The 24,664-nt window shown below is 39.2% G+C and overlaps 1 protein-coding gene across 1 annotated transcript in view; it reads left to right on the forward strand.

Annotated features, from left to right (window-relative positions):
* The window catches only part of LOC126418680 (signal peptide peptidase-like 3), a 69,909-nt gene that overhangs the window by 19,931 nt on the left and 25,314 nt on the right, over positions 1-24,664 (forward strand). Inside the window, exons 4-7 of the mRNA XM_050085572.1 lie at positions 3,118-3,239; positions 17,438-17,557; positions 17,657-17,735; positions 22,674-22,786. Of these exons, the coding sequence (XP_049941529.1) occupies positions 3,118-3,239; positions 17,438-17,557; positions 17,657-17,735; positions 22,674-22,786 (434 nt within the window). The remainder of the gene's footprint in view (positions 1-3,117; positions 3,240-17,437; positions 17,558-17,656; positions 17,736-22,673; positions 22,787-24,664) is intronic.

A 24,664-nucleotide genomic window follows, 5' to 3' on the forward strand; every position in this document is an offset into this window, starting at 1 on the left:
TAAATTTCGAACTTTTTAACAAGTTTGTTTGTGTGGCCATCTTCCGCAACAAGCATATAAATACTTGTTTTGCAAATCAAACTGTGTTATCCTGCTGCTAGCAGGAAAAGGCAGTTTGATTTGCAAAACAAGTATTCGAACTTTTTGATTAACATTTCACAATGCATGCAAACTGTTTTTGGTGCTATCTGTTTTATGGGTATTATGCTGTGGTCCAAGGATAAATTTATCTGTCTAATGTTTCATCTTCCATTGCTGGAGACATCATCAGAGGCTGTAACAACTCAGAAAGAAGTTACAATATCAAATAAGCTCAGCAAGCCAAGCTGTTTGTATGCATCCACACAACGGTCAGTTTATGACATTGTCAGACCGCTACCTAAGTTCACGGAGTGGCATCGACATATGTTATGAATCTTTATTTAGTACTAATTCCCACAACTTGTCTAATTTCAATCCTCCCCCTTTTCTGTTAAAGTTGATTTTGTGTTTTCGAATTTCTATGGCCTCTGTACATTGTAGCATAGTAATGATTAGATATTGATTGTGAAAGCCTGCATTATGGAAATGATTGTATGGCATTGTTGGCCAGGAGGCCCCTTTCGAGGGAGTTCGGCTGCCGTATTGCAAATCCTTTTTAGGTGACGCCACATCGGTGACTTGCAAGTCAATGATGATGAAAATGATGATGAAGGGCACACAACACCCAGTCCGCAGCCGGGAATTGAACCCGGTCCCCCTGCATGGTAGGCGGTAATGCTACGGAGGCGGACAACCTGCATTATATGATTGCATGAGTATTGTCTTGTATGGCGTATGTAATTCATAGTGTTTTTCAGTTTCTGTCTAATGTACTTTTTCGGTTTCAACCTATATTTGTTGTACTACAGAAGAACTCTTAAAATTAATGCAGCCATCTAATGATTTACTAGCCAGTCAACAGGTATCACCAAAATGGAGCTGTAATACTGAGCAGATTTCGTGTTTGTATTTTATGTTAGCTATTGAACCAGGCAATAAGTGCATGCTGTTGGTTTTGCTGTGCTGATGTTATACCGAACGGAACAGTCCAAGGAAATGAAAACTATGGTCACCCATTCTTGGCCGTTCTCCTTCAGTCAACAACTTGTATCATCCCCTTCTTTTTTAAAATTTTCCTGTTTCTTATTTTGCACATGAATACACTGTATTGTTATTTTGAAATGATGTGACACACATTTCAAGGGCTGTTTATCATAATAAAAACACATGTGCAGTTCTGGCATGAGTACAGATGTTGGGCTCAATTACTTTGCGAGCATCTGGATTTAAACCATGTTGTCATGCATGATACAATAATACATGTGCTCGATTCCTTTTCTGTAAATGTTACAGTAAATACTTGGATTCTCCAATGCCTGTCTGTCTATTGAAGTTAACTCATTCTCCTCTGTGTGTTTCCTTAGCCTGCCCTGAAGTGATACTACATGTGGTTCAAACTGGAAAAGCTGTCCAAAAAGATAGGCTGTTGTGTAAATTTCAGCCAGCACATAAAACATTGCTTGCTGCTGCAAAGAGGGTTCTGCTCTATACTTTCAGCAAGTGCATAAAATATTGGTTCCTGCTGCAAAGGGGGTTCCTTATCAGGGGTCTGACTGAAGCTACTGAATAAAATAAGTTCCTGGCCAAAATAGTTGTTCTTTATTCTAAATTTCACAAGGTGTACACTGCCAGCAAGTTGATCCTAATGTACAGTGCTTGATGTAAGAAAAACAAGTTGTTGTTCATAGTTCATACTGTCATGCTCACTCACATATCACATGCTTTCAGAGGTAGCCAGCATAAGCATAGAAGTAATGACCTGCTGTGTAAAGAATCATTTCTTTTGACAGTCAATAAATGTTTTGAAAGTTCCACAATGATTATCAGTTTTGATATGCTCAGTTTGTACTACACAGTTCAGTAGCGTGAAGTTCAGAATTACAACAGTATAGCACGCCACCTGGAATTTTTTAGCCCATCTGAAGCAGTCAAAGAATTTTTGAAACTTCCAAAAACATTGTTTACATTTGACCAGTCATTTTCCAAAGCATTCTGCTTCTGTACAAAGGTAAATAATAACATTTTTACTGGAACTCCTAAAAATAGTTTTGTTCACTACTGGAGCTGAGTTACCACTCCTTAAGGCAAGGTGCACAAATATATGTCTCCTCCAGAAAGCATGAATATTCCCTGTTCTGATGTGATGGGACATATTGTAGCCAGTTAGACCATCCTCGCTGTGTGTAGCATTTTCCTCTTGCCCAACTGTCACACTCGCATAGGCAGCAGCACTAATAATGGAGCCACCTTGCAAATGCATCTGCATCGCAATAACTTTGAAGTCTCCACATACCAGCCATTCATGATTATTCTAATTAACACAGTTTATAATAGATTTCGACATGATCTTTAGCTAAGGCAGCATATGTGACCAGGGTGGATGGCCTTTGATTACTATTGAGCAATAATATTGCTTTCATGCTTGCTTTTGAGCCAGTATTAAGTGTTTCCAATTATCTTGTTTGTATGTAAGGCTCAGACCTTTCACCAAACTGTAAATGTCACTGTAAAATGTAGCATCGCCTTCGGAACCGAAATTACACTCAAGTTTTTTCTGATGCTCCCAAAACATACACACACATAACGTTTATTGTGTCAGCAATGATCTTTCCCTGCTGCAGTCATGAGGCAAAGAGTTCAGCTTTATGCTTTGGAAGATCTAAATGGCTAATCAGGTGTCAGTCAGTTCACAGTGCCATTTTCTATGGTTGTATACTGGACTGGAAATGTCTGACTCACTCACTCACGGCTGAGGAACCCATGTGACAGTGCCTTTCCATGTAGCTCTTGTAATGTCTCATAAGTGTGACTGTGAAACATAAACATCTTTTTTTTACCTGTAAACTGAGCTGGGAGACAATTTTAGCATTGAAATCCGTGTTTAGCCCTTTTAAATACATAAAGCACATCTACTTTCATTTCTATAACAAATAAAAAAGTGAAAATTTGTGGACCAGTGAAAGCTCAAGTGGTGGGTATTATATAAGCTATAACAATGGTAGAAATTATTTCACTTCTTTTTTTTTCCGTCTACAGATCCTTGAACATGGAACAAGAAGCCCGTGAACGTGAGAAAGAGAAGGAACGAGCCCAGCAAGGTCTCGCAGGGCTGCCCACTGGCACGGCCACCCCAGCAACAGCGGCAGTTGCTGAAAACAGTAAGAAGCATTGAACCGTTGTTCAGTTAGACTTTTTCAGTATGTAGTACAGAGTAAATATATTGTAACTTGAGTGAGGCACCAATGGCAAAGGCACTTGTAGAGAGGCACTATACATGCGGAAGGGTATCACATTGCTGCTAGTTTTCAATCAGCGGTAGGTAAAAGAAATTACTCTTAAGACTACAGTTCACCAAGCACCATCCACTTAACTCGTCTGCATTTCTCCATGTTCTGTCTACTTCCATTGCATCTTATTAAGATTATTGTTACACTCCACTCTAGTCTTGTTTCCTAATCCATTTACTTGTTTTCGAGTCCCTCTTAGTAATTCTGCACATTTGCTGGGCAACCCTCAGTTTTTATAAGGTTTCCACATTAAAAGTACAGGTCTCATTACTGTAAGTGAGAACTTTTTAATGGACACGGATTGTAAACATTCAGCAAAAGGCACAAGGAAAGATTGGTTTTTAAAATTGTATTTAGTTTTTTTCAAATACTCTCAGACATCAAACAAAAGAAGCAGCTATTCGGGTAGCAGAGTACTTGTGGAGTGCACACAGGTATTTTTGTGGGTGGGGCTATATTCTGAGGTCCTCTGATGGACCCCTACCAGTTGCTATGCAGGGAACAAAATTATGTTGCATCTAAAGTAAAGACACTTTTTAATGTCAAAATTTTAACAGTAATAAAATTACAATGAAATCCAGACATTAGCTGCTTACAGGTTTTGATAAATATCAACGGGGACAGTAGAAAATGTGTAACCTGTGCAGGACTTGAACCCGGGATCTCCTGCTTACATGGCAGAGACGCTCTCTCCGATTGAGCCAACGAAGACACAGAGGATAGTGCGACTGCAGGGACACTTCCAACTTACTGTTCACACACCACATTTGTAGTGCTCCTGCCCACTATATTCATTACTCATGACAGTCAATCTACCAATTCCCGTAAGGGCAATGTGAGTGCATCTGCACTGAAGAAGATCATTGGCCAGTAAACTTAAGCATTTGTAACGAAGTCCCTAGATTTACTACCGTCAAGGAAAGCTGTCCAATGCAAATTATACTCTGAATTGATAGCTGGGTGAAACCCAAAGCAGTGAGCTCTAGAATATTTGATAAGGCATGGAATGTTTATTGAATAGACAGTTATATGCTACAGGAGAGAAAGTTTTCATTGTAGTCAACAAAAATATTATATCTATTGGGTTTGAATTTGAATTTGTCTGCAAAGTTATCTGTATGTGAGCCCAGGTGAACTCAAGTTAATTTTTGGATGTTTTTGCTGACCTGCAGATTACACCAGAACACTTGCATAATCATTCAAAGAAAGTCTTGGGTCAGTAGCACAGAAGTACCTTGGTCATGCGTTATTAGTTGCGAGCAACTTTAATCAGCTGAGTATACTCCAGGTATCAGCGGATTCATTGTAGATGGTACTGAAAGTGATTTCTTTTAAGCTATTCTGAATACATTTTTCGGAAACGTGTTTTGAGCAGCTGGTCTGACAACCCACACTTCAGACATCTACAGTGTCAGTGTAGAGACAGGGTTAGTGATCATAATGCCATTGTGGGAACAGTACTTGCTTAACTTTGTAAATCCACCCAGAAAACTATGAGAATTTTAATGCTGGAAAGATCTGATGAGCAGCTGTTTGTGTCCTAATTAGACAAAGATTGAACATAATTTAGTTATAGTATAATGGGCATAGATGAATTACGGACGAAGTTCAAAGTAATTCTAAATTGTGCTCTGGAGAAGTGTGTACCAAGTAGCTGGACTAAGAACAGAAAAGACCCGCTGTGGTTTCATAGTAAAATTTGGAAAATGCCGAGGAAACAGAGATTGTTGCACTCTTGGTTCAGAACAGAATGCAGAAATGTTGAAAACAAAAAGTAGTAAAAATTTTTGCATCTTTAAAAAGATAGATGCTCGAAGCATACTGTTGGTTCCACTGTCATAAATTAAGCCGGGTTCACACAGGCAACAAAAGTATCACCACTGCTAATGGTGAACTGCAGTTGCTTTGTAATTGCATGTGTGAACCCCTAGTTTTCGGTGGCGCCATTTAAGAAGGGAAAATTTTGTCACGCCACAAAAAGTTGAACTTGGTTCTACTTTGTTGCGCCATTTTGCCTTCTCCACAATCGAATAACGTCATTCGATTGCTACCTCGTGGCTGGATTCAAATCTTTCTAGTGCGTATAAGTTCGCAGATAGTGCTTTTTGTTTGTGCGTTTGCTATTAATATGTCGAAAAAGTGGTCAACAGTGACAATTATGTGATTCTTGGAGCTGTATCAAGAATGAGAATGCCTTTGGAACCACAAAAACGAATCATACAAAGACAGATATTTGAGAGATGCTGCATTAATTGAAATAGTAAACAGTATGCGTGAATATGTACCTGGAATTGATGTAGCTACAACAAAATTAAAAATTCGAAGCATTTGAAATGCTTACATGAATGAACATAAAAAAGTACTGAAATCACATAAGAGTGGTGCGTCTACAGACGGTATTTATATACCCATCCTTGCTTGGTTTGAAGCTGCAGACCGGTTCTTAAAACATGTAGTCGAGACAAGAGAGACGAGAAACACTTTGGTAAGTAATATTTTACGTTTATTATGTTTCCAAAACATCTTATTTAGTAATATGTACAGCCGTTTAATCAGCTGAGACAGGTGACGCCATTTTGCAAACTGCGCAATTACGAAGAATTTGTGGCGTCCTGTGTGAAGGGTAGCTCACAACGCCACTCCAGAATGACTTAACTAGTGGCGATACTTTTGTTGCGTGTGTGAACCCGGCTTTAGCAATAGAACTTGCCAAGAACCTGAGAATTTCTGGTCACAAACAAAAGTGCAAAGCACATTCAAGGTTCTGTTCAGTCTCACATTGATCAGTCTGGTGTGGCAGCAGAAGGTAGCAAAAGGATTGCTGAAGTTTTAATTTTTGTGTTTAAAAAAATTTTCCTCACAGGAGCAGCATACAGACACATTATTGTTTAATCATTGCACAGACTTCTATATGGAGAACATAGAAAGACATCCCTAGAATAGAAAAGCAGCTGAAATTGTTGAAAACAAATAAATCGGCAAGTCCGAATGAAATCCCAATTTGGTTTTAAAGATCAGAGACAAGGGTATTCTCAGGTTCCCCAGGGTAATGTGATAGGACCATTCAGACTTGTTCTCTATATAGATACATAATGTGATAGGAAGGATGAGCAGCAATCTGTGACCGTTTGTTGATGGCGCTGTGGTTGATCACAGGAAAGTGTCATCATTGAGTGATTATAGGAGGCTGCGACTTGACAGATTAAAGATCTAGGTGTAACGTTGCAGTGCAATATGAAATGGAGAGAGAGGCAAGGTCGGTTGTAGGGAAGGTGAATGATTGACTTCGGTTAATTGGGAGAATCCTAGGAAGGTGTAGGTCATCTGTAAAGGAGATGCTGTCTAGAACACTTGTTCACTGTATCACTGATTGCTACTGAAGCCTTTGGAATCTCCACCAAGTTGGATTAAAGGAAGACGTTAAGGAAATACTAGAGGAATAGTCCATGAAGTCAAATGGGAGTCCTTGGAGGGAAGGGGATGTTCTTTTTGCAAAACGCTATTGAGAAAATTTAGAGTACCAGCATTTGCAGCTACTGCAATTCTATTCTACTGCCACAAACATAGATTTCACATAAGGACTGCGAACACAAGAAAAATTAGGGCTCATGCAGAGGCATATAGAAGTCCTTTTTTTCTCACTCCATTAGTGAGTGGGACAGGAAAGGAAATGACTAACTTTGGTACAGGGTACCTTTCGCCATGGGGGCTTGCGAAGTATATATGCAGAAGCAGAAGATAATTTTCTCCTGCATATTTGTTTTACTGTCCATCCAGTCATTGTCTTCAGTTATCCTAAATACAATAATTTGTCAGTTGGTTCTACTACTTCATTGCTTAATTTTATTCTTTTCTTTTTGAACCTTGATTGTACGTTGTTTTAGTCTTATTGCAATTGATTCCAGGCCTACTTGCAAACTTGATATATCAAGATCTGCCATTCGCTGTCATAAGTTTCACACGCACTGAAGACAAACAACACAGTATTATATCAAGCGGAATGCTGGCATTTCAGGTTGTTAGTTTGGTTGTTAGCTATGTGTTCTGTAGATCATATTCATGTTAACCATTAAATGTGGAATGTGTCAGATGAACAACCATAGAACACACATTTAAAAAAGATGAGAAGATATTTATATAATTGCATGCTGGCAATTTACAGGTTTTTCTGTATAAATGACTATATCTGCTCAAGAAATCCTCTATTGTGTTTCAGAAGTCATTAAGAAGAAACATTTTTTATCTACATTTAAAAACACTGCTACTATCTGTCAGAAATTTTATTTACATATGTATGGCTAGATTGTCAAAGGCTTCTATTGTTATATAGTTCACCTTTTTCTGTCCTAAAGTTAGATTCAGTAATGGGTAATGCATATCCTTATTCCTTATGATGCTGTAATAGTTGTGAATATGTCTGTTTTAAGTCTCAGACTCAGTTGGATTGTTGATAGCAAATTTTGTAATGGGATGAATGTAATGTGAGGCTGCGGTTAGTATTCCCAGTTGCTCAAATTGATGCTTGCAAGATGTACATGGATGAATCGTGCTTATAATTCTAATGGCTTCCTTCTGCACAATGAATAATTTTTGTCTAAGTGAGGAGTTACCCCACCGTTTACAATTATTCTTATGGTTAAACTAGCCATACCTAAACATTCTTGTACAAGTATATGGCTTTTCCAGTGTAAATTTCCATCAGTATGTTACAAAAACACTATCCTGTGAAATTTAAAACTTTCACAGCATGTACTGCACCATAAAATTTCAGGCAAACAGCCAGATGTCGAAAAGTTGCTTCCAGCTGTCGCGTTGTTTTGGAAAGTCTTCTGGTGCATAGTGGCTAAAGCACATTTAGATCCTCTATTTAAAACACATCAGTATGTGTGCAGTGTATTAGCTGTCACTTTGTGTGCATTAAAAGGGTGCATATGCATGTGGTGCAAGTCTGTTTGTTGCAGGAAGCGTCCTCTTTGGTATCTGTTCAATTGTCTTCCCATGATAAAACTGAAGAATGAAGCCAATTATGCATAGCAGGCATTACCTAACTGGAATCTGTCATCCTGATTGATAGGCGCCTCAAACAGTCATATTTCCAGTGATTCATTGATAACGGGGTTCCAAAAGTTTGAACTAAGGGACACAATTTTTGTTTCATTGTATTGAACACTTGGGAAAATTGGGCTTTTCAAAAGCCCACTAATACCAATCTGTATTTGCAGGCTACTAGTTGCCACCATCTGGCACAAATAATGAACATTCTGAGGACCTTGATTTGCTAAGCGCATATCGCCTCAGATGCCAGTGATGTGCAAGCAATATTTGAACACTTGCAGACTGTTTCCTGGAAAATGGATATTGATCTCAGCAGATACAGAGAGTACTACAAACAATACAACGAGGAAGAGGACGAAGCCTTCAGGCTTACAGCCTACCTGCCATAGATTGGAAATGTTTTTGTGGAAATGGGCAGAATATCAAGAAAACATAAGGTTAAAGTGATCTTTCATCCTCCATAAAAAATCTTCACACCTTTGTTATCAGGCAGGATGTGATTTAAGAGCAGTGCAAGATCCTGAGTGAGTGTGGCAAATCATACATGCTATAGGAGAGCTGTTGGAACAGTGTTCAGCAGCACACTGTAGAACACCAGTGGCATACTCAGCTTCTCCGAGCCAGGAAATCTGCTTTCGCAGAGCACTGTAATTGTACTGGTGATCTCATGAAATACAACAACACAAAATGGTGTGATTCATACTTGTGTTATCAATGAATCAGAAGAAGTATGACTGTCTGAGACACTTACCAATTGGGATAGTGGCTTCCTGTTAGATAATGCATGGAATCCTCTGATAAAATAATGCTATGCTGTGCATAATCTGCTTTATTCTTCAGTTTTATCATGTGAAGATAACTGATCTGATTAGAAAGAGGGTGCTCCCAGCAACTCAAAGGCTTGGAGCAGATGCACGTGCATCCTAATAACACAAAAACAGTGACAACTGGTACACTGTGCACCCGCTGGCTCCTTTTAAACAGAGGAGCCTAGTGTACTTTAGCCACTACGCACCTGATGATGGCCAGAAGAGTTTTGTTCCGAAATATTGTGGCAGCATCTTATTGACAGCCAGCAGTTTGTCTGAAAGCGTATGGAACAACCTAACACTCTTCAGTATTTCTTGTCTTTATACTAGGTTAATAGGAGGTGGGATATTTTTGATAGTACAAAATTATTTTGTGTGTGTGTGTGTGTGTGTGTGTGTGTGTGTGTGTGTGTGTGTGTGTGTGTGAAATAGAGAGAGAGAGAGAGAGAGAGAGAGAGAGAGAGGGGGGGGGGGGAGGGAAGGGGGGGAGCGGGGGGGGGGGGGGGGGCACATGGGCTTGTGTGGTGTTTCTTTTTACTCTAGCCCATCAAAGGTTGGCTCTGAAAGCTAGCAGGTGTTACTTCTTTTCTGCGCACCCAACTCAACGCATCGGCTATTCATAGTGGTCTCCTTTGGTCTTAAAGTATTTGCATGGTATGTAGAAGTCCTTTGTATGTTATTTGTGGTTTCATTAAATGTTCATCTCCTCAACCTTGACAGTTTCTTTTTTACATCTTGTTTGGAATGAATGTTATTGTGACGATTGGTTTGTAATGAAGCTCCAAGGACTATGCTAGACTCAGATATGATAGTTTGGTTGTGAGTTATCAAGGACAACCAGTGTGTATTATGACAAGGAGCTTGGTTACTTGTACTGATCAGTTCAAGCAGTTACTCAGAAAAAAGTCAGTGACACAAACTGCTGATATCAGCGCACACTCCGCTGCAGAGTGAAAATCTCATTCTGGAAACATCCCCCAGGCTGTGGCTAAGCCATGTCTCCACTATATCCTTTCTTTCAGGAGTGCTAGTTCTGCAAGTTTCACAGGAGAGCTTCTGTAAAGTTTGGAAGGTAGGAGATGAGATACTGGCAGAAGTAAAGCTGTGAGTACCGGGCGTGAGTCGTGCTTCGGTAGCTCAGATGGTAGAGCACTTGCCCGCGAAAGGCAAAGGTCCCGAGTTCGAGTCTCGGTTAGGCACACAGTTTTAATCTGCCAGGAAGTTTCAGAAACAAGTCAATTTAACAAAGACGCTTACGTTGTGATTATTGGCGGCGGCAACGACGTATACAAAAACGAAAGCAAGACAGCCCTGCAATGCTTCTGTAACATATTATCAAAACTATTTCAAACGAACATTGTCATCACAAACGTGCCAGTGCAACATGATTTACCACTGTGGTCGTGTGTAAACAAAGAGATTCAACACTACAATTCCGAGCTAAAGAAACTGTGTGATAAATTTAGCCATGTGCATTTGATAGACTTAAGTAAGATGAGTCGTGATGAACACACAAAACACGGATTCCACTTAAACAGGAAAGGGAAGGCCAAGCCAGTTTTACACATAAGCAAACTGTGCAAGAAAGACAGTGTGGAGAAAGCTCCAATTGCTCTGGGCTACAACCACTAGACTTTTTTAGAATAAAGGTCCATAACAATAGTTTTCAGGGATGTATTTCAGATATGACTGAGTCCCGTTCACGCAAAGAAAAGCCAGGCTGTGAAATAAGTGATCAGTCATTGCAGGTCAATTCCAAAAAACCAGCGTATGCAAAATGTCGTAAAAAGTGTAACTTAAACAATTTTGATTCGTTTGATTCGTGCAAGATGGTAAATAAACAAGAAGGGGTAACACCCTTAAAGTTAATGCACTTAAATGTGCAATATCTCAGAAACAAACTTGACATTCTACAAATATTCATAGAGGAACACTTGCCACATGGGCTAAAATGCAGTGAAATAATACATTATATATTAGAAGGTTACATACTAGCAAATAGTTATTGTAGGCAACACCATTAAGGTGGTGGTTTGGCAGTTTATGTTAATAAGGATATAGAAGCTAAAAAAAAATTCCTTTCTTGAACACCACACCAAAGAAGGATCAATTGAAATGACAGGTATTGTACTCCACAGTAATGAGCTTGAGTTACCAAAACATAAAGTGATTGGAGTATATAGGCCACCAAATGCTGATGTAATGCTGTTTGTGGATAGACTTAGTAGTGTTGTTGGTCAGGCCGGTTCTAATGACCTTACTATATTAGGTGACTTTAATATAGATTTAAACTCAAATAGTATAGTAAACTTGAAACTCAGTGATGTACTGACCTCATACTATCTTGTAAATATAGTGAACTCGGACACCAGAGTGAAGGACACATGTTCCACTAAAATAGATTATGCCATAATCAACAAAGATGTTATAGATAAGGTAAATTACAGTAACTTAGATTTTCTTTATTCTGATCACTTCTGTCAGGTGATAAAGTACAAAACTTCAGTTGTGCCTAACTAACAAAAATTGTGCTAGAGAAACGAATGCTGAATACCTCAAATATTAATGCTCTTAAAGACAAACTAGCGAATGAGAAATGGGATTCTGTGTACCAGGTAAAAGGGTCAGATGAGAAATGGAATGAATTCTACTCAACCCTACTGCATCATTATGAATGTAGTTGTCCAGTCAGAGAAATCCAGAAGGTAGTTAAACACTGTCAAAATGGAAGTAATCCTAGACTAACACTCCCAACAAATCTGATTAGGCTCTGGCAACAAGTACATGATCTAAACCAGCTTTATAAAGCTACTAATATGCAGGTGTTCAAGGAAAAATACAATATGGCCAAGCAAACTTTTAAAACTGAAATTGTTAATCTAAGGAATCAGATTAACAGCAAAACAATAGAACAGTCTGACAACATAAGCAAAGCATCTTGGAAGGTGATTGACAAATGCCAAAAAGATCCCAACAAGATGAACCTGGAACATATCCGCATAAGACATGATGATAACATAAAAAAAAAACCAGATACTACATGTAATATTTTTAATAACTACTACATTTCTGGTAAACAATCAACCCATATTATAGATTCACAAGTAGAGACCCGATGCCCTCTCACCCAGTGTACCGAATTTGAATTTGTGGAGGTGAATGAGCAGGAGGTTCGCAGGGCAATATACGTGCTACAGAAAAAATTTTCAACTGGATGGGATGGCGTATCCAGTGCTATTACTAAAGCATGCTTAAAAGAAATCTCTAAACCTCTTACCTGATTAATTGCAGCATTAGAGAAAACATGTTTCCAACGGTTCTAAAAATGAGTGTAGTGAAACCAGTGTATAAAAACGGAGGTTCGGAAGATGTCTCCAACTATAGACCAATATAATTAATTCCCACTTTTAGTAAGATATTCGAAAGCATTATCCTTTCTCAGCTAAGTGCCTTTTTCACAAAACATAAGCTGCTTGTAGATTCACAGCATGGCTTCAGAAAAGAGCTAAGTACAACCACAGCAGCTACACAGTTAATGAAGTTTACTGCCTGTTGGACCAGAAGATGCAGACTGCAGGTATATTTTTGGACCTGAGAAGAGCATTTGATATGGTAAACCATAGGGTACTTCTTAAAAAGCTAAAATCTTGGAGTATTGGGGATCAAGCCATGAATTTTTTAACCACATACCTGCTGAATCGTAAGCAAAGCACTAAATTGTCATACAATACAAACTAGATAATAAAATCATGAACTCCCAGTCCACCATTTAACCTGTATTACAAGGAGTACCACAGGGCTCAATCCTTGGACCCTTTCTCTTCCTTATATATATATAAAAAAACAAAGATGATGTGACTTACCAAACGAAAGCGCTGGCACGTCGATAGACATATTTGGTCTCCAAATATGTCTGCTTGTGTCTGTATATGTGTGGACGGATATGTGTGTGTGTGCAAGTGTATACCCGTCCTTTTTTTCCCCCCCAAGGTAAGTCTTTTCGCTCCCAGGATTGGAATGACTCCTTACCCTTTCCCTTAAAACCCACATCCTTTCGTCTTTTCCTCTCCTTCCCTCTTTCCTGATGAGGCAACAGTTTGTTGCGAAAGCTTGAATTTTGTGTGTATGTTTGTGTGTCTGTCGACCTGCCAGCACTTTCATTTGGTAAGTCACATCATCTTTGTTTTTATATATATTTTTCCTACGTGGAATGTTTCCCTCTATTATAATTATATATATATATATATATATATATATATATATATATATATATTAGAAACAAAGATTCCATGACTTACCAAACCCGGCGGGGTCAGGGATTTTCTCTGCCTCGTGATGGCTGGGTGTTGTGTGCTGTCCTTAGGTTAGTTAGGTTTAAGTAGTTCTAAGTTCTAGGGGACTTATGACCACAGCAGTTGAGTCCCATAGTGCTCAGAGCCATTTGAACCATTTGAACTTACCAAACGGGAAAGCACTGGTAGACAGGCACAATAAAAAAACACACAAACACATACACAAAATTTCGGCTTTCGCAACCCACGGTTGCTTCTTCAGGAAAGAGGGAAGAAGGATCTATATATATATATATATATAATAGAGGGAAACATTCCACGTGGGAAAAATTATACATAAAAACAAAGATGAGGTGACTTACCAAACGAAAGCGCTGGCACGTCGATAGGCATATTTGGTCTCCAAATATGTCTGCTTGTGTCTGTATATGTGTGGACGGATATGTGTGTGTGTGTGCAAGTGTATACCCGTCCTTTTTATCCCCCCAAGGTAAGTCTTTCCGCTCCCGGGATTGGAATGACTCCTTACCCTTTCCCTTAAAACCCACATCCTTTCGTCTTTCCCTCTCCTTCCCTCTTTCCTGATGAGGCAACAGTTTGTTGCGAAAGCTTGAATTTTGTGTGTATGTTTGTGTTTGTTTGTGTGTCTATCGACCTGCCAGCGCTTTCGTTCGGTAAGTCACCTCATCTTTGTTTTTATATATATGTATATATATATATAAAAACAAAGATGAGGTGACTTACCGAACAAAAACGCTGGCAGGTCGATAGACACACAAACAAACACAAACATACACACAAAATTCAAGCTTTCGCAACAAATTGTTGCCTCATCAGGAAAGAGGGAAGGAGAGGGGAAGACGAAAGGAAGTGGGTTTTAAAGGAGAGGGTAAGGAGTCATTCCAATCCCGGGAGCGGAAAGACTTACCTTAGGGGGAAAAAAGGACAGGTATACACTCGCACACACGCACATATCCATCCACACATACAGACACAAGCATAATTTTTCCCACGTGGAATGTTTCCTTCCATTATATGTATATATATAGATATAATAGAGGGAAACATTCCACGTGAGAAAAATATATCTAAAAACAAAGATGATGTGACTTACCAAACGAAAGCGCTGGCAGGTCGATAGACAGACAAACAAACAAACACAAACATACACACAAAATTCAAGCTTTCGCAACCAACGGTTGCTTCATCAGGAAAGAGGGAAGGAGAGGGAAAGACGAAAGGATGTGGGTTTTAAGGGAGAGGGTAAGGAGTCATTCCAATCCCGGGAGCGGAAAGCCTTAGGGGGAAAAAAGGACAGGTATACACTCGCGCACACACACCCATATCCAACCGCACATACACAGACACAAGCAGACATTTTCATGTCCATATATCAGTGGTTTGATTTGGTATAACAAGCTACCAAACTCTCGAAGAACGTACATGGGAAATCTTTTAAATCAAAATTAACATCTTTTGTAATAGAAAAATGTTTATATTCTTTCAACAAATTTTAAGATAGTGATTGTAATATGAGGCATTAGCATATCAGTTGTAATATGATAAATGTAAAAAATAGACATAAGAAGCAACAACTACAGAATATAGTGTATTTTGTAAGTGTAAATATAACAATAGTATTAAGTGTGATGTGTGCAAAAGCCATCATTACGATGGCTCCATGCAAAGAAAATGTAAATAAATAAATTAAAAAGTAATGTCTTCTGTTAAAATTGATGATATAAGGGAAACACATCTCCAAAGAATGTTCATGCAGTCAATCTAATGCTATGTAAACTCAATCTGGCAGTATTAATAACAGTTCTGTATGAATATGGCACTTAATGAATCAATGTATGTCCTCCATGACTTCAGCACCTTTGTCAAGGAGGCACCTGTATTCACTGAGTGCTGTAGCCAGGACATCATTGCATGGAATACTTGCCAAGCCAACAGATACAGCAATGCATAGCCAAACTGCCATCAGTGTCCCATCTTGGAGATACATGGTGACCATCCAGCCCAGTGTATATGCACAAACAATAATAAACTTCTAAACAGTTTGCAATTCTAAACTAATTAGCTTACAAAAAATTTTTAAAAAATATTTTCACTGTCATTCTTTGATTAGTCAGTCAGTGGGTAACACGTTGCTTTATCGAAAGTGGTATGTTACGCTAGGTGCATTTAATACTACAAATTAAATATCATTTTAATGTAACATTCCCCAAAACAGAGAGCCAAGAAAAGTGCAAAATCAAATCTAGCTGATTACCAAGTGAGACAGATGTAAAAAGCCTAAAACTATACATGTTACAAATTGAATAGAGAAAGATGATAGGGAAGCAGATAAGGACCAATGAACACTGCTATAATGAAATCAAATAGCATGCTAAAGGTAATTTGGAACGTAATTAATACTGAAAGAATGGAAAAAGTGGCTGAAAGAAACATATATCAGGTCAGTGAAAATAGTCAGTGCAGTGACTGTTAATGGTAGAGAAATAGTAAACATACTCAATGATAGCAACATAAACATGGTAGCCAACTTGAAACTTGGAAGAAACAGTCCAAAAAAGAAAGTTGCAAGGTATCAAAAGTAAGTAAATATACAGCAACATGTTTTTGAAACCAGTCACAAAATAAAATTGATAAGAATATAGAAACTAAAAGTGAAGAAATCAGCTGGTGAAGATGAAACATCTAATCAAATAACACAGCTGTTTTTTGTAAGTGAATAAACAATTGCACAATTACTGGACAAGGCAAGCAGCTCTTTCCTGGATGGAGTTATTCCAGAAAAACTGAAGATAAGCACAGTTGACTGATTCCATCTGTGACTCATTGATATTGCAGTTTTGCGAAGTGAATTGAGTGAATTGAACAAGACCATTTTGGAGCCATTGGCCTAACTGCTTGTTGAATGCAGCCTTTCTTTGCCTTGGCACTAGGAGGGGGAGGGTGGCAGCCCCCCTCCCCCCCCCCCCCCCCCCCCCCCCCCCCCGGAAGGGTCCTGGGGACTTACTTAGTAGGAGGCTGAGTGGTCCTGGGGCAATCCTGTAGGGACTGGATCAAGGAAAAATCCCCACCCCTACCCAGCATTGAGTCTTGGACCTCCAGGGGCAGAGTCTAGTGCTGTACCTGCTATCTATGTACATAAGTAAAACAGTAACACACATTAGAAAAGAGAGTTCAAAGTGCATTACACATGACAGTGTGCATACCTACAACACACAGAGGAAGAAAGAGATACGAAGCATACCCCATCCACTGACAGTCCTTGAAAAAGGACATCGGTACTCACATTTCAAGTTACTAAGGAGTCTGCCACAAACCTACCTCATAGTACACATGAAACTAACTTTCCAAAGAAACTCATGTTATTTGATAGGAAATGATTTATACAAAGAATACCTATTACACTAAATTTTTATATATTGTTCTTCTTCGTAATCAGTGATGTTACAGATTTTAATCAAAATGTTTGGTCTGTAGGAAATAACTGATACAGAAGGATCGATCTCTCTCTCTCTCTCTCTCTCTCTCTCTCTCTCTCTCTCTCTCTCTCTCTCTCTCTGTGTGTGTGTGTGTGTGTGTGTGTGTGTGTGTGTGTGTGTGTGTGTGTGTGTGTGCACGCTTTCTGTACACAATGTAATCTTGCAGAATCAAATAAAATTCAGTACTTCCATTTCCATCACACACATGTAGCATGTAAGTAACAGCACTACCCTTGGGTCTAGACTCTGACTGTTGTCATCCTCTGCCTGGATAGAAAAAACAAAGAATCAAGAGTGTGAAGATAGGGTTGCAAAAAATCATATGATAGTATGTAGTGCAATATATGCAAATGTAACTCTCATAAAGAGGTATGATTTGTTGATGTATATATGTTCAATTTTCTTCTCTTTCACAGATGTACAAACTTTGGATACCATGCAGGCCCTTTGCCTCCCACTAGGAGCTTCAGTTTCACTCCTAGTCATGTTCTTCTTCTTTGATTCTATGCAGATGTTGTTTGCTATATGCACAGCAAGTAAGTGAAATGTTACATCATTCTACCAACTAAGTTTGAACTTTTGTATGCAGTGACATGAGCTGCCTGAGATTAATTTTCATCATACTTTTGTTTCAGTAATTGCAACAGTTGCTTTGGCTTTTTTGCTGCTACCAATGTGTCAGTACATCATAAGACCGTGTTCTGATGGAAACAAGTGAGTGCTAGTGTACTGTATTAACATGAGAGCTCAACTATTCATTATTATTGCGCGTTCAAAAATTAGGAACTGCCAAGCAAATATGGTTCCGGTTCATGTTTGGGGTCAATTTTTAGTTTATTAAAATCTTCATGTCACTTAGTAGGCAGAGATTTATGTGGCTGAACATGTTACTCCTTTCTGCGCCACACTAAGAATGAGTGGCAGATAGTGCAAACCACTTCTCTTTCCAGTATTTTATTTTTGAATGTTTGATACTTTTTTTTCTGGGATTGTTTAAAAGAAACTTCATCTAAGGGAGTAAATTTTCTGTGGTGGCATGTACATACTGACAGGCAGTTTGTTTGTAGAGTTGCAGTTGAGGAGAAATGACTGTAAGTTATGTTATTATTTATTAAATTTTATGATATAAATGGTAATAAATTGCCATTTACTCAAGCATGGACATCTGTATCTTGGTTGCTGAAAACCGACTAATAGCAGAAGATTTCTGAAGAGTAATAATTAAAAGCTCAAATTCAACACATTCTCATATCTAGAAATAGCCATATATGATGACCTGTCCTCATCATCTCTAGGTTTTTATTCCATAAAAAAAATTATGTAAAAATCTTAATATTGTTAAATTTATGTAAGTAATGCTGTAAAATGTAAACTTAGAACCTCAAATATTGCTGACTGTAGCTACCCAATACAGCATCAGAAGTTGATAAAAATTCCAAGATTATGTTTGTAATGAAAACCCTAAAGCACAAATTACCATCATGTGTTAACTTCTGTGAGTATGTATTTATTTTTTACTCACAAAACCTGTTAACTTGTTATAAGTCTGTGCATACATTCAGTATTTTGGACATTAAAAGAAATATTTACTTAATATGCAGCCTACTATTGGATCACATACAGTGTTTCAGTTTATAGCTGAGTTTTATAAAATGCTGTTCTTTTGTTTATGTAAATAATTTAAGAGTAAAGGTACAACTGATTTGGTAGTAGAGGTGTGGAGTCACTGACAGACACACTTATTTACCTTGTGGACAAATCCTTTTTTGAGCTAGAATGTACAATTGGAGTGGGTGAGGCAAGAAGAAAGAAAAGAAGTGGGGAGGGGAGGGAGGATTGGAGGAGAGTGGCAGATAGCTTGGAGGGAAGGCAGCAGGTGTATGAAGTAGGAATCTGGGAGGGAGATCCAGCAGTAGCACAGGAAAGGTATGCAACACGGTGAACTGGTGAGTTCGTACAGTGCATGATACTGATGACATGGGAGAGTGGATGCATAGGTGGAGACAGAGCAGAGGAAGGGGAGACTATAGGGAACATGGTGTGGTTGTAGGATATTAGCGAAGATTGGGTTGAGAGGATTACGTGAAGGAAGGAAGTTTTGATGTGTTTCAAGGATAATTCCCATCTATGTAGCTCAGGAAAAGTGCAGCAGGGAGGGGGGGGGGGGGTTGCAGATGGCACGTTATGTGAAGCAGCTTTTGAAATCAAACACATTGTGCTCACGAGCGTGTTCTGCCATTTGTCAGTCAGTTCTGCTCTTGATCACAATTTGTCAGTGGCCATTCATTTCAGTGAGCAGTTGGTTGGTGATCATGCTTCTATAGAGTCTGTGCCATCTGTGAAAGCAGTCACATATACGCTATGTGATCAAAAGTATCCGGACACCCCCCAAAAACATATGTTTTTCATATTAGGTGCATTGTGCTGCCCTCTACTGCGGTACTCCATATCAGTGACCTCGGTAGTCATTAGACGTAGTGAGAGAGCAGAATAGGGTGCTCCGCGGAGCTCACAGCCTTCGAACGTGGTCAGGTGATTGGGTGTCACTTTTTATACTTCCACACTCCTAAACATCCCTAAGTCCACTGTTTCTAATGTGATAGTGAAGTAGAAACAGCACAAAAGCATGCAGGCTGACCTCGTCTGTTGACTGACAGAGTTCGCTGACAGTTGAAGAGGGTCATAATGTGTAATAGGCAGACATATATCCGGACCATCACACAGGAATTCCAAACTGCATCAGGATCCACTGCAAGTACTATGACAGTTAGGCGGGAGGTGAGAAAACTCGACTATGAAATCCGAGCGGCTGCTCATAAACCAAACCTCACGCCGGTAAATGCCAAATGACACCTTGCTTGGCGTAAGGGGCATAAACATTAGATGATTGAACAGTGGAAAAACAGTGTATGGAGTGACGAATCATGGTGCACAATGTGGCATTCCGATGGCAGAGTGTGGGTATGGTGAATGCCCAGTGAACGTCACCTCCAGCGTGTGTCATGCCAACAGTAAAATTCGGAGGCAGTGTTGTTACGGTGTGGTCGTGTTGTTCATGGAGGGGGCTTGCACCCTTTTTTATTTTGCATGGCACTATCACAGCACAGGCCTTCATTGATGTTTTAAGCACCTTCTGGCTTCCCACTGTTGAAGAGCAATTCAAGGGTGGCATTTGCATATTTCAACACGATCGAACACCTGTTCATAATGCACGGCCTGTGGCGGAGTGGTTACATGACAGTAACACCCCTGTAATGGACTGGCCTGCACGGCGTCCTGACCTGAATCCTATATAACACACCTTTCGGATGTTTTGCAGCACCAACTTCGTGCCAGGCCTCACCGACTGACATCGATATCTCTCCTCAGTGCAGCACTCCATGAAGAATGGGCTTCCGTTTCCCAAGAAACCTTCCAGCACCTGACTGAACGTACGGCAGCGAGAGTGGAAGCTATCATTAAGGCTAAGGATGGGCCAACACCATATTGAATTCTAACATCACCGATGAAGGATGCCATGGTGCCAGGTGTCCGGTTATCTTTGATCACCTAGTGTAGCAGCTCTGCTGTAATTTCTGGCCAGCACTTTATGTGGGCAGGTCCACGAGCAAAGTTACCAGTCCTGTTTGTGTGTCTGTCAACAACTCAACACCTCTGTTGTGCTGCAAGTTGTCACCTTTACTCGTAAATTATTGACATTCTGCTGGAACTTCGCATACAATATTTATTCTTGACCTTCTTCATCCTTCAGTAATTTTTCCTTTTTTATGGTATCTAGCTTCATTTTTACTGTTTTTGTAATGACATTTATGGTGAATACCAGAAACATTTTATTTTCCGTAAATGAGTGGATTATATCTGTTTCCTGAACTCCAGCTGACTCTCTCTCTCTCTCTCTCTCTCTCTCTCTCTCGAAAAGAATATGGATAATCTTATTGAGTGACCCCAGTCACATTGTGCAACACTCTTAATAAATATGGATTTTAATATACAACATTTGAAATAGGAAAACTGTACCTAGTTGCCAGTTGATGGACCTCATGTAGCTGAAACAAGGCTGCTGTACAGATCTTAAAAAATGCTGTCCAGATGTTTGAATTCTGAGAAAAACTGAATGTAGGAAGAATGTGTTAACATACATGCAGTAATAGTATGAAAAGTGCACTCTAAATTTGAAATATATGATGTTTGAGGGGAGCCAAGTCCTAGTAGTAGATACAGTTTCCATTTCCTGACACAATAAATATCAGCATTGAGGAGGAGTGTGAGGGTTTGAAATGGTGAACAGTTACTGAATGTGCCTTCTGTTTAGTGTACTCTGCAATCAAACATTGTTTGTAGACAGTTTATCTGTGAAATATCGTTCAGAAATTTACATAGGTGGAGAATTTGGTGCTATTGGAACAAGTATAAAAAAAGTTGGAAACAATTTACAGCTCATTTTACGATTAGTGTTGTTTCCTCATGAACTACATTCCCCTTGGCATATGTGTTGTTTAAGTTGTGGAGCTGCCACTGACAGGTTGAATGAGACAGATTTCAAAAGGGAGTTGTTCACACAAGTAAAAGCTATTGGATGAGGAGGCATGTCAAGGTGTGACACATGTTATCGAGCTAGGTGTTGCATTGGTTAAGATACTGGATTCACATTCAGGAAGCGCAGAGGTCAAATCTCTTTCGGGCTATAAGGATTTAGTTTTTCATAAATTGATAGAGAGAAATGTCATGATGGTTCCTTGACAGGAAATGTGGTAGCTTGTTTCAGGGCACAACTTACAGAACACTAAAGCTTGGCGTAGTGAAGTAGCTGATGAAGATAGCTTAGTCCAAAATTTTATAATAATGGAAATAATTTTTCCTATTTTCATGGAGCAATATTCAGCTTTATCTAAGCCAAGATGATGTGAAACAATGGCTATAGGACATTGCTTGAACACTAGCGCATCTGGCCACCTACACGGTGCAAAAGCATACAGTTGATGGCTGGTATACTATGAGAGAGAATATACATAAAAAATATCTTTCATACGTCTTCCAAGGGATCTGACACAGTTGACTCGTATTAGGAAGGATATCAATTCAAATCCCCATGTAGCCATACTGATTTAGGTTTTCAGTGATTTCCCTAAATTACTTAAGTTAAATGCTGGGATAATTCCCTTGTAAATAAACATAACCCTGTATACTACCATTGACATCTTGCTGATCTAAATGTTACCTACTGTAAAGTACAACACTTAACCACATTTAGCAATAATTCCTTTTTATAACCCCCCATTCTCTCTACCTGTCTCTCTTCCCTCTACCCCCCCCCCCCCCTCTCTCTCTCTCTCTCTCTCTCTCTCTCTCTCAGCCCACTACCGCCCCCCCTCTTTCTCTCTCTCTCACACAGGCCACTAACCCCCCCCCCCCTCTCTCTCTCTCTCTCTCTCTCTCTCTCTCTCTCAGCCCACTACCCCCCCCCCCCTCCCTTCTCTCTCAGCCCTCCAACCCCCATCTATCTATCTATCTCTCAGCCCTCAAACGTGCCCGCCCCACCCCACCGCGCCTCAGCCCTCTTCTGTCCACTTGCCCATAGCCATCCTCTGTCTTCTTTCTCTTCTTTTTGTTCTGTTTTTAATTCACCACTTAACATTTTCTGGTGTGTTTCAGAATCTCATTTGGGGTATGTGGTCGTTTCACTGGAGCAGAGCTGTTGTCATTCTCTCTAGCAGTCTTCATTGTGTGCATATGGGTTCTAACTGGCCATTGGCTACTAATGGATGGTGAGTTGAAAAAGTGCAGTGTAATTTCCTAGACCTTATAATTTCCATAACTTTACATGATATCTTCTTCTTTACTCCATGTTTCCACCATTTGGTGGTTATTAAGTTATTCTTAGGCAATATGTGGCACTGCTGGCCAGTTGCTTGCCATCCAGGAGGTGGTTTGTTTTTAGAATCTGGTCATGTTTTGGGGCTGGTGGATAGTTATGTATTTTGATGTGACAGCTATATTGTATGTTAACCATTTCTTTCTTTATTTTTGCTTTGTATTCGTGCATGGCTGATCGGTGTATTTTTGTATCATTAGTCTAAAGACGATGTTTTTTAAATGTGTCGTGAATATAGGCTAAGAATAATTTTTTAAAGCTACTTTAATAGAAAACGGCCTATGAAGGGATATGAACATTTTTGTTAAGTCTATACATAAAGCACTGATAAGTAAGAACTTACAGTTAGTTAGTGTCACCTTATAAATTTTAACAGAGTGCAATTGCAATGGCATAAGCAGACCTAAAGTGATTTTTCAAAGTAAATTGTATTCTATTGATCTGTTTTTCTCTGGTCTCATTTCATTTACAAATGGAGTAGATTGAAAGATCAGTGGTAACCCCCTGAGATGGACAGTAGGCTCTATTTTTTAAAACATTCCAACTATGGCCAGCTACCATTTATTTTTTTTATTTTCAGTCAAAATTTTTAGGTGTGCACCTTTTTTCACAGCATAAATTAAAGTTCTTTGGAATGATACCACATTATGAAATTTAGTCCTCTACTTGCGAAAAGACACATTTTCCAAGCCCTTTTCCCATTTTTTGTGACCTTTATTCCTTTTTTCCTCTAACTGTGTCAATAGCCCCCTTTCTGCCTTTCTTCTTCTACTATAGCTTTTGAGTAATCTTCTTGAGCCCACTCCATTATTCATAAGAGAAATGATGTACAATTATATATGGTTTTGAATTAATTGAAAGTCAAATATTTTATAGTGATGACAACTGGATTCATAGTTTCCTGTCAGAGGTCGCAGTTTGTAGTAATTCACAGAAAGATCAAATAAATTCATTGAAAGATAAAGACAAATCGCAAAAAGATTTAGAAAAGATATCTGTATGGTGCGAAAATTGGCAATTGACCCTAAATAATGAAAAGTGAGGTCATCCACATGGTGCTAAAAGGAATCCTGTAAACTTTGGTTACACAATAAATTGATCAAATGTAAAGGCCATAAATTCAACTAAAAAGGTAGGAATTACAATTATGAACCATTTAAATATGAAAGAACACATAGAAAATGTTGTGGGGGAAGGTGAACCAAAGACTGCGTTTTACCGGCCTATGGGTTTCACTGTTCGTCGCCACTAAACTGCGGTCAGCATGGATGCGTGAGGCTAGCAGCTGCTGCGGGGGCTATACACAGCAACGTTTAATCAACGGTCGTTGGGAGGATGCTGTTTGTAGTCCCTTGCTAACTCTGAGCGGTCAGTTCTTCCAGCGTATCGCATCGTACCATAGCATTCTGCTGTTTGTGAGCAGTAGCCACAGTAACAAGCTAATTTCTGGTCACAAAACCCAATTGGAGTACTGCCATGCACTGTGAGTTCCCTAACAAATAAGATTATAGGAGTACATCGAGAAATTTCAAAGAAGGGCAGCACATTTTGTATTGTCGAGAAACGGGAGAGAGTGTCATGGACATGATACAGGATTCGGAGTGGATATTGTTAAAACAAAGGCATTTCTTGTTGTGGCGGGATCTTCTCACAAAATTTCAGTCACCAACTTTCTCCTCCAAATGTGAAAACATTTTGTTGATGCCGACCTACATAGGGAGAAACGATCATCATAATAAAATAAGGGAAATCTGAGCTCGCACAGAAAGGT

The sequence above is a fragment of the Schistocerca serialis genome, chromosome 9, assembly GCF_023864345.2.
Source record: "Schistocerca serialis cubense isolate TAMUIC-IGC-003099 chromosome 9, iqSchSeri2.2, whole genome shotgun sequence".
In the NCBI taxonomy this organism is placed as follows: Eukaryota; Metazoa; Arthropoda; class Insecta; order Orthoptera; family Acrididae; genus Schistocerca; species Schistocerca serialis.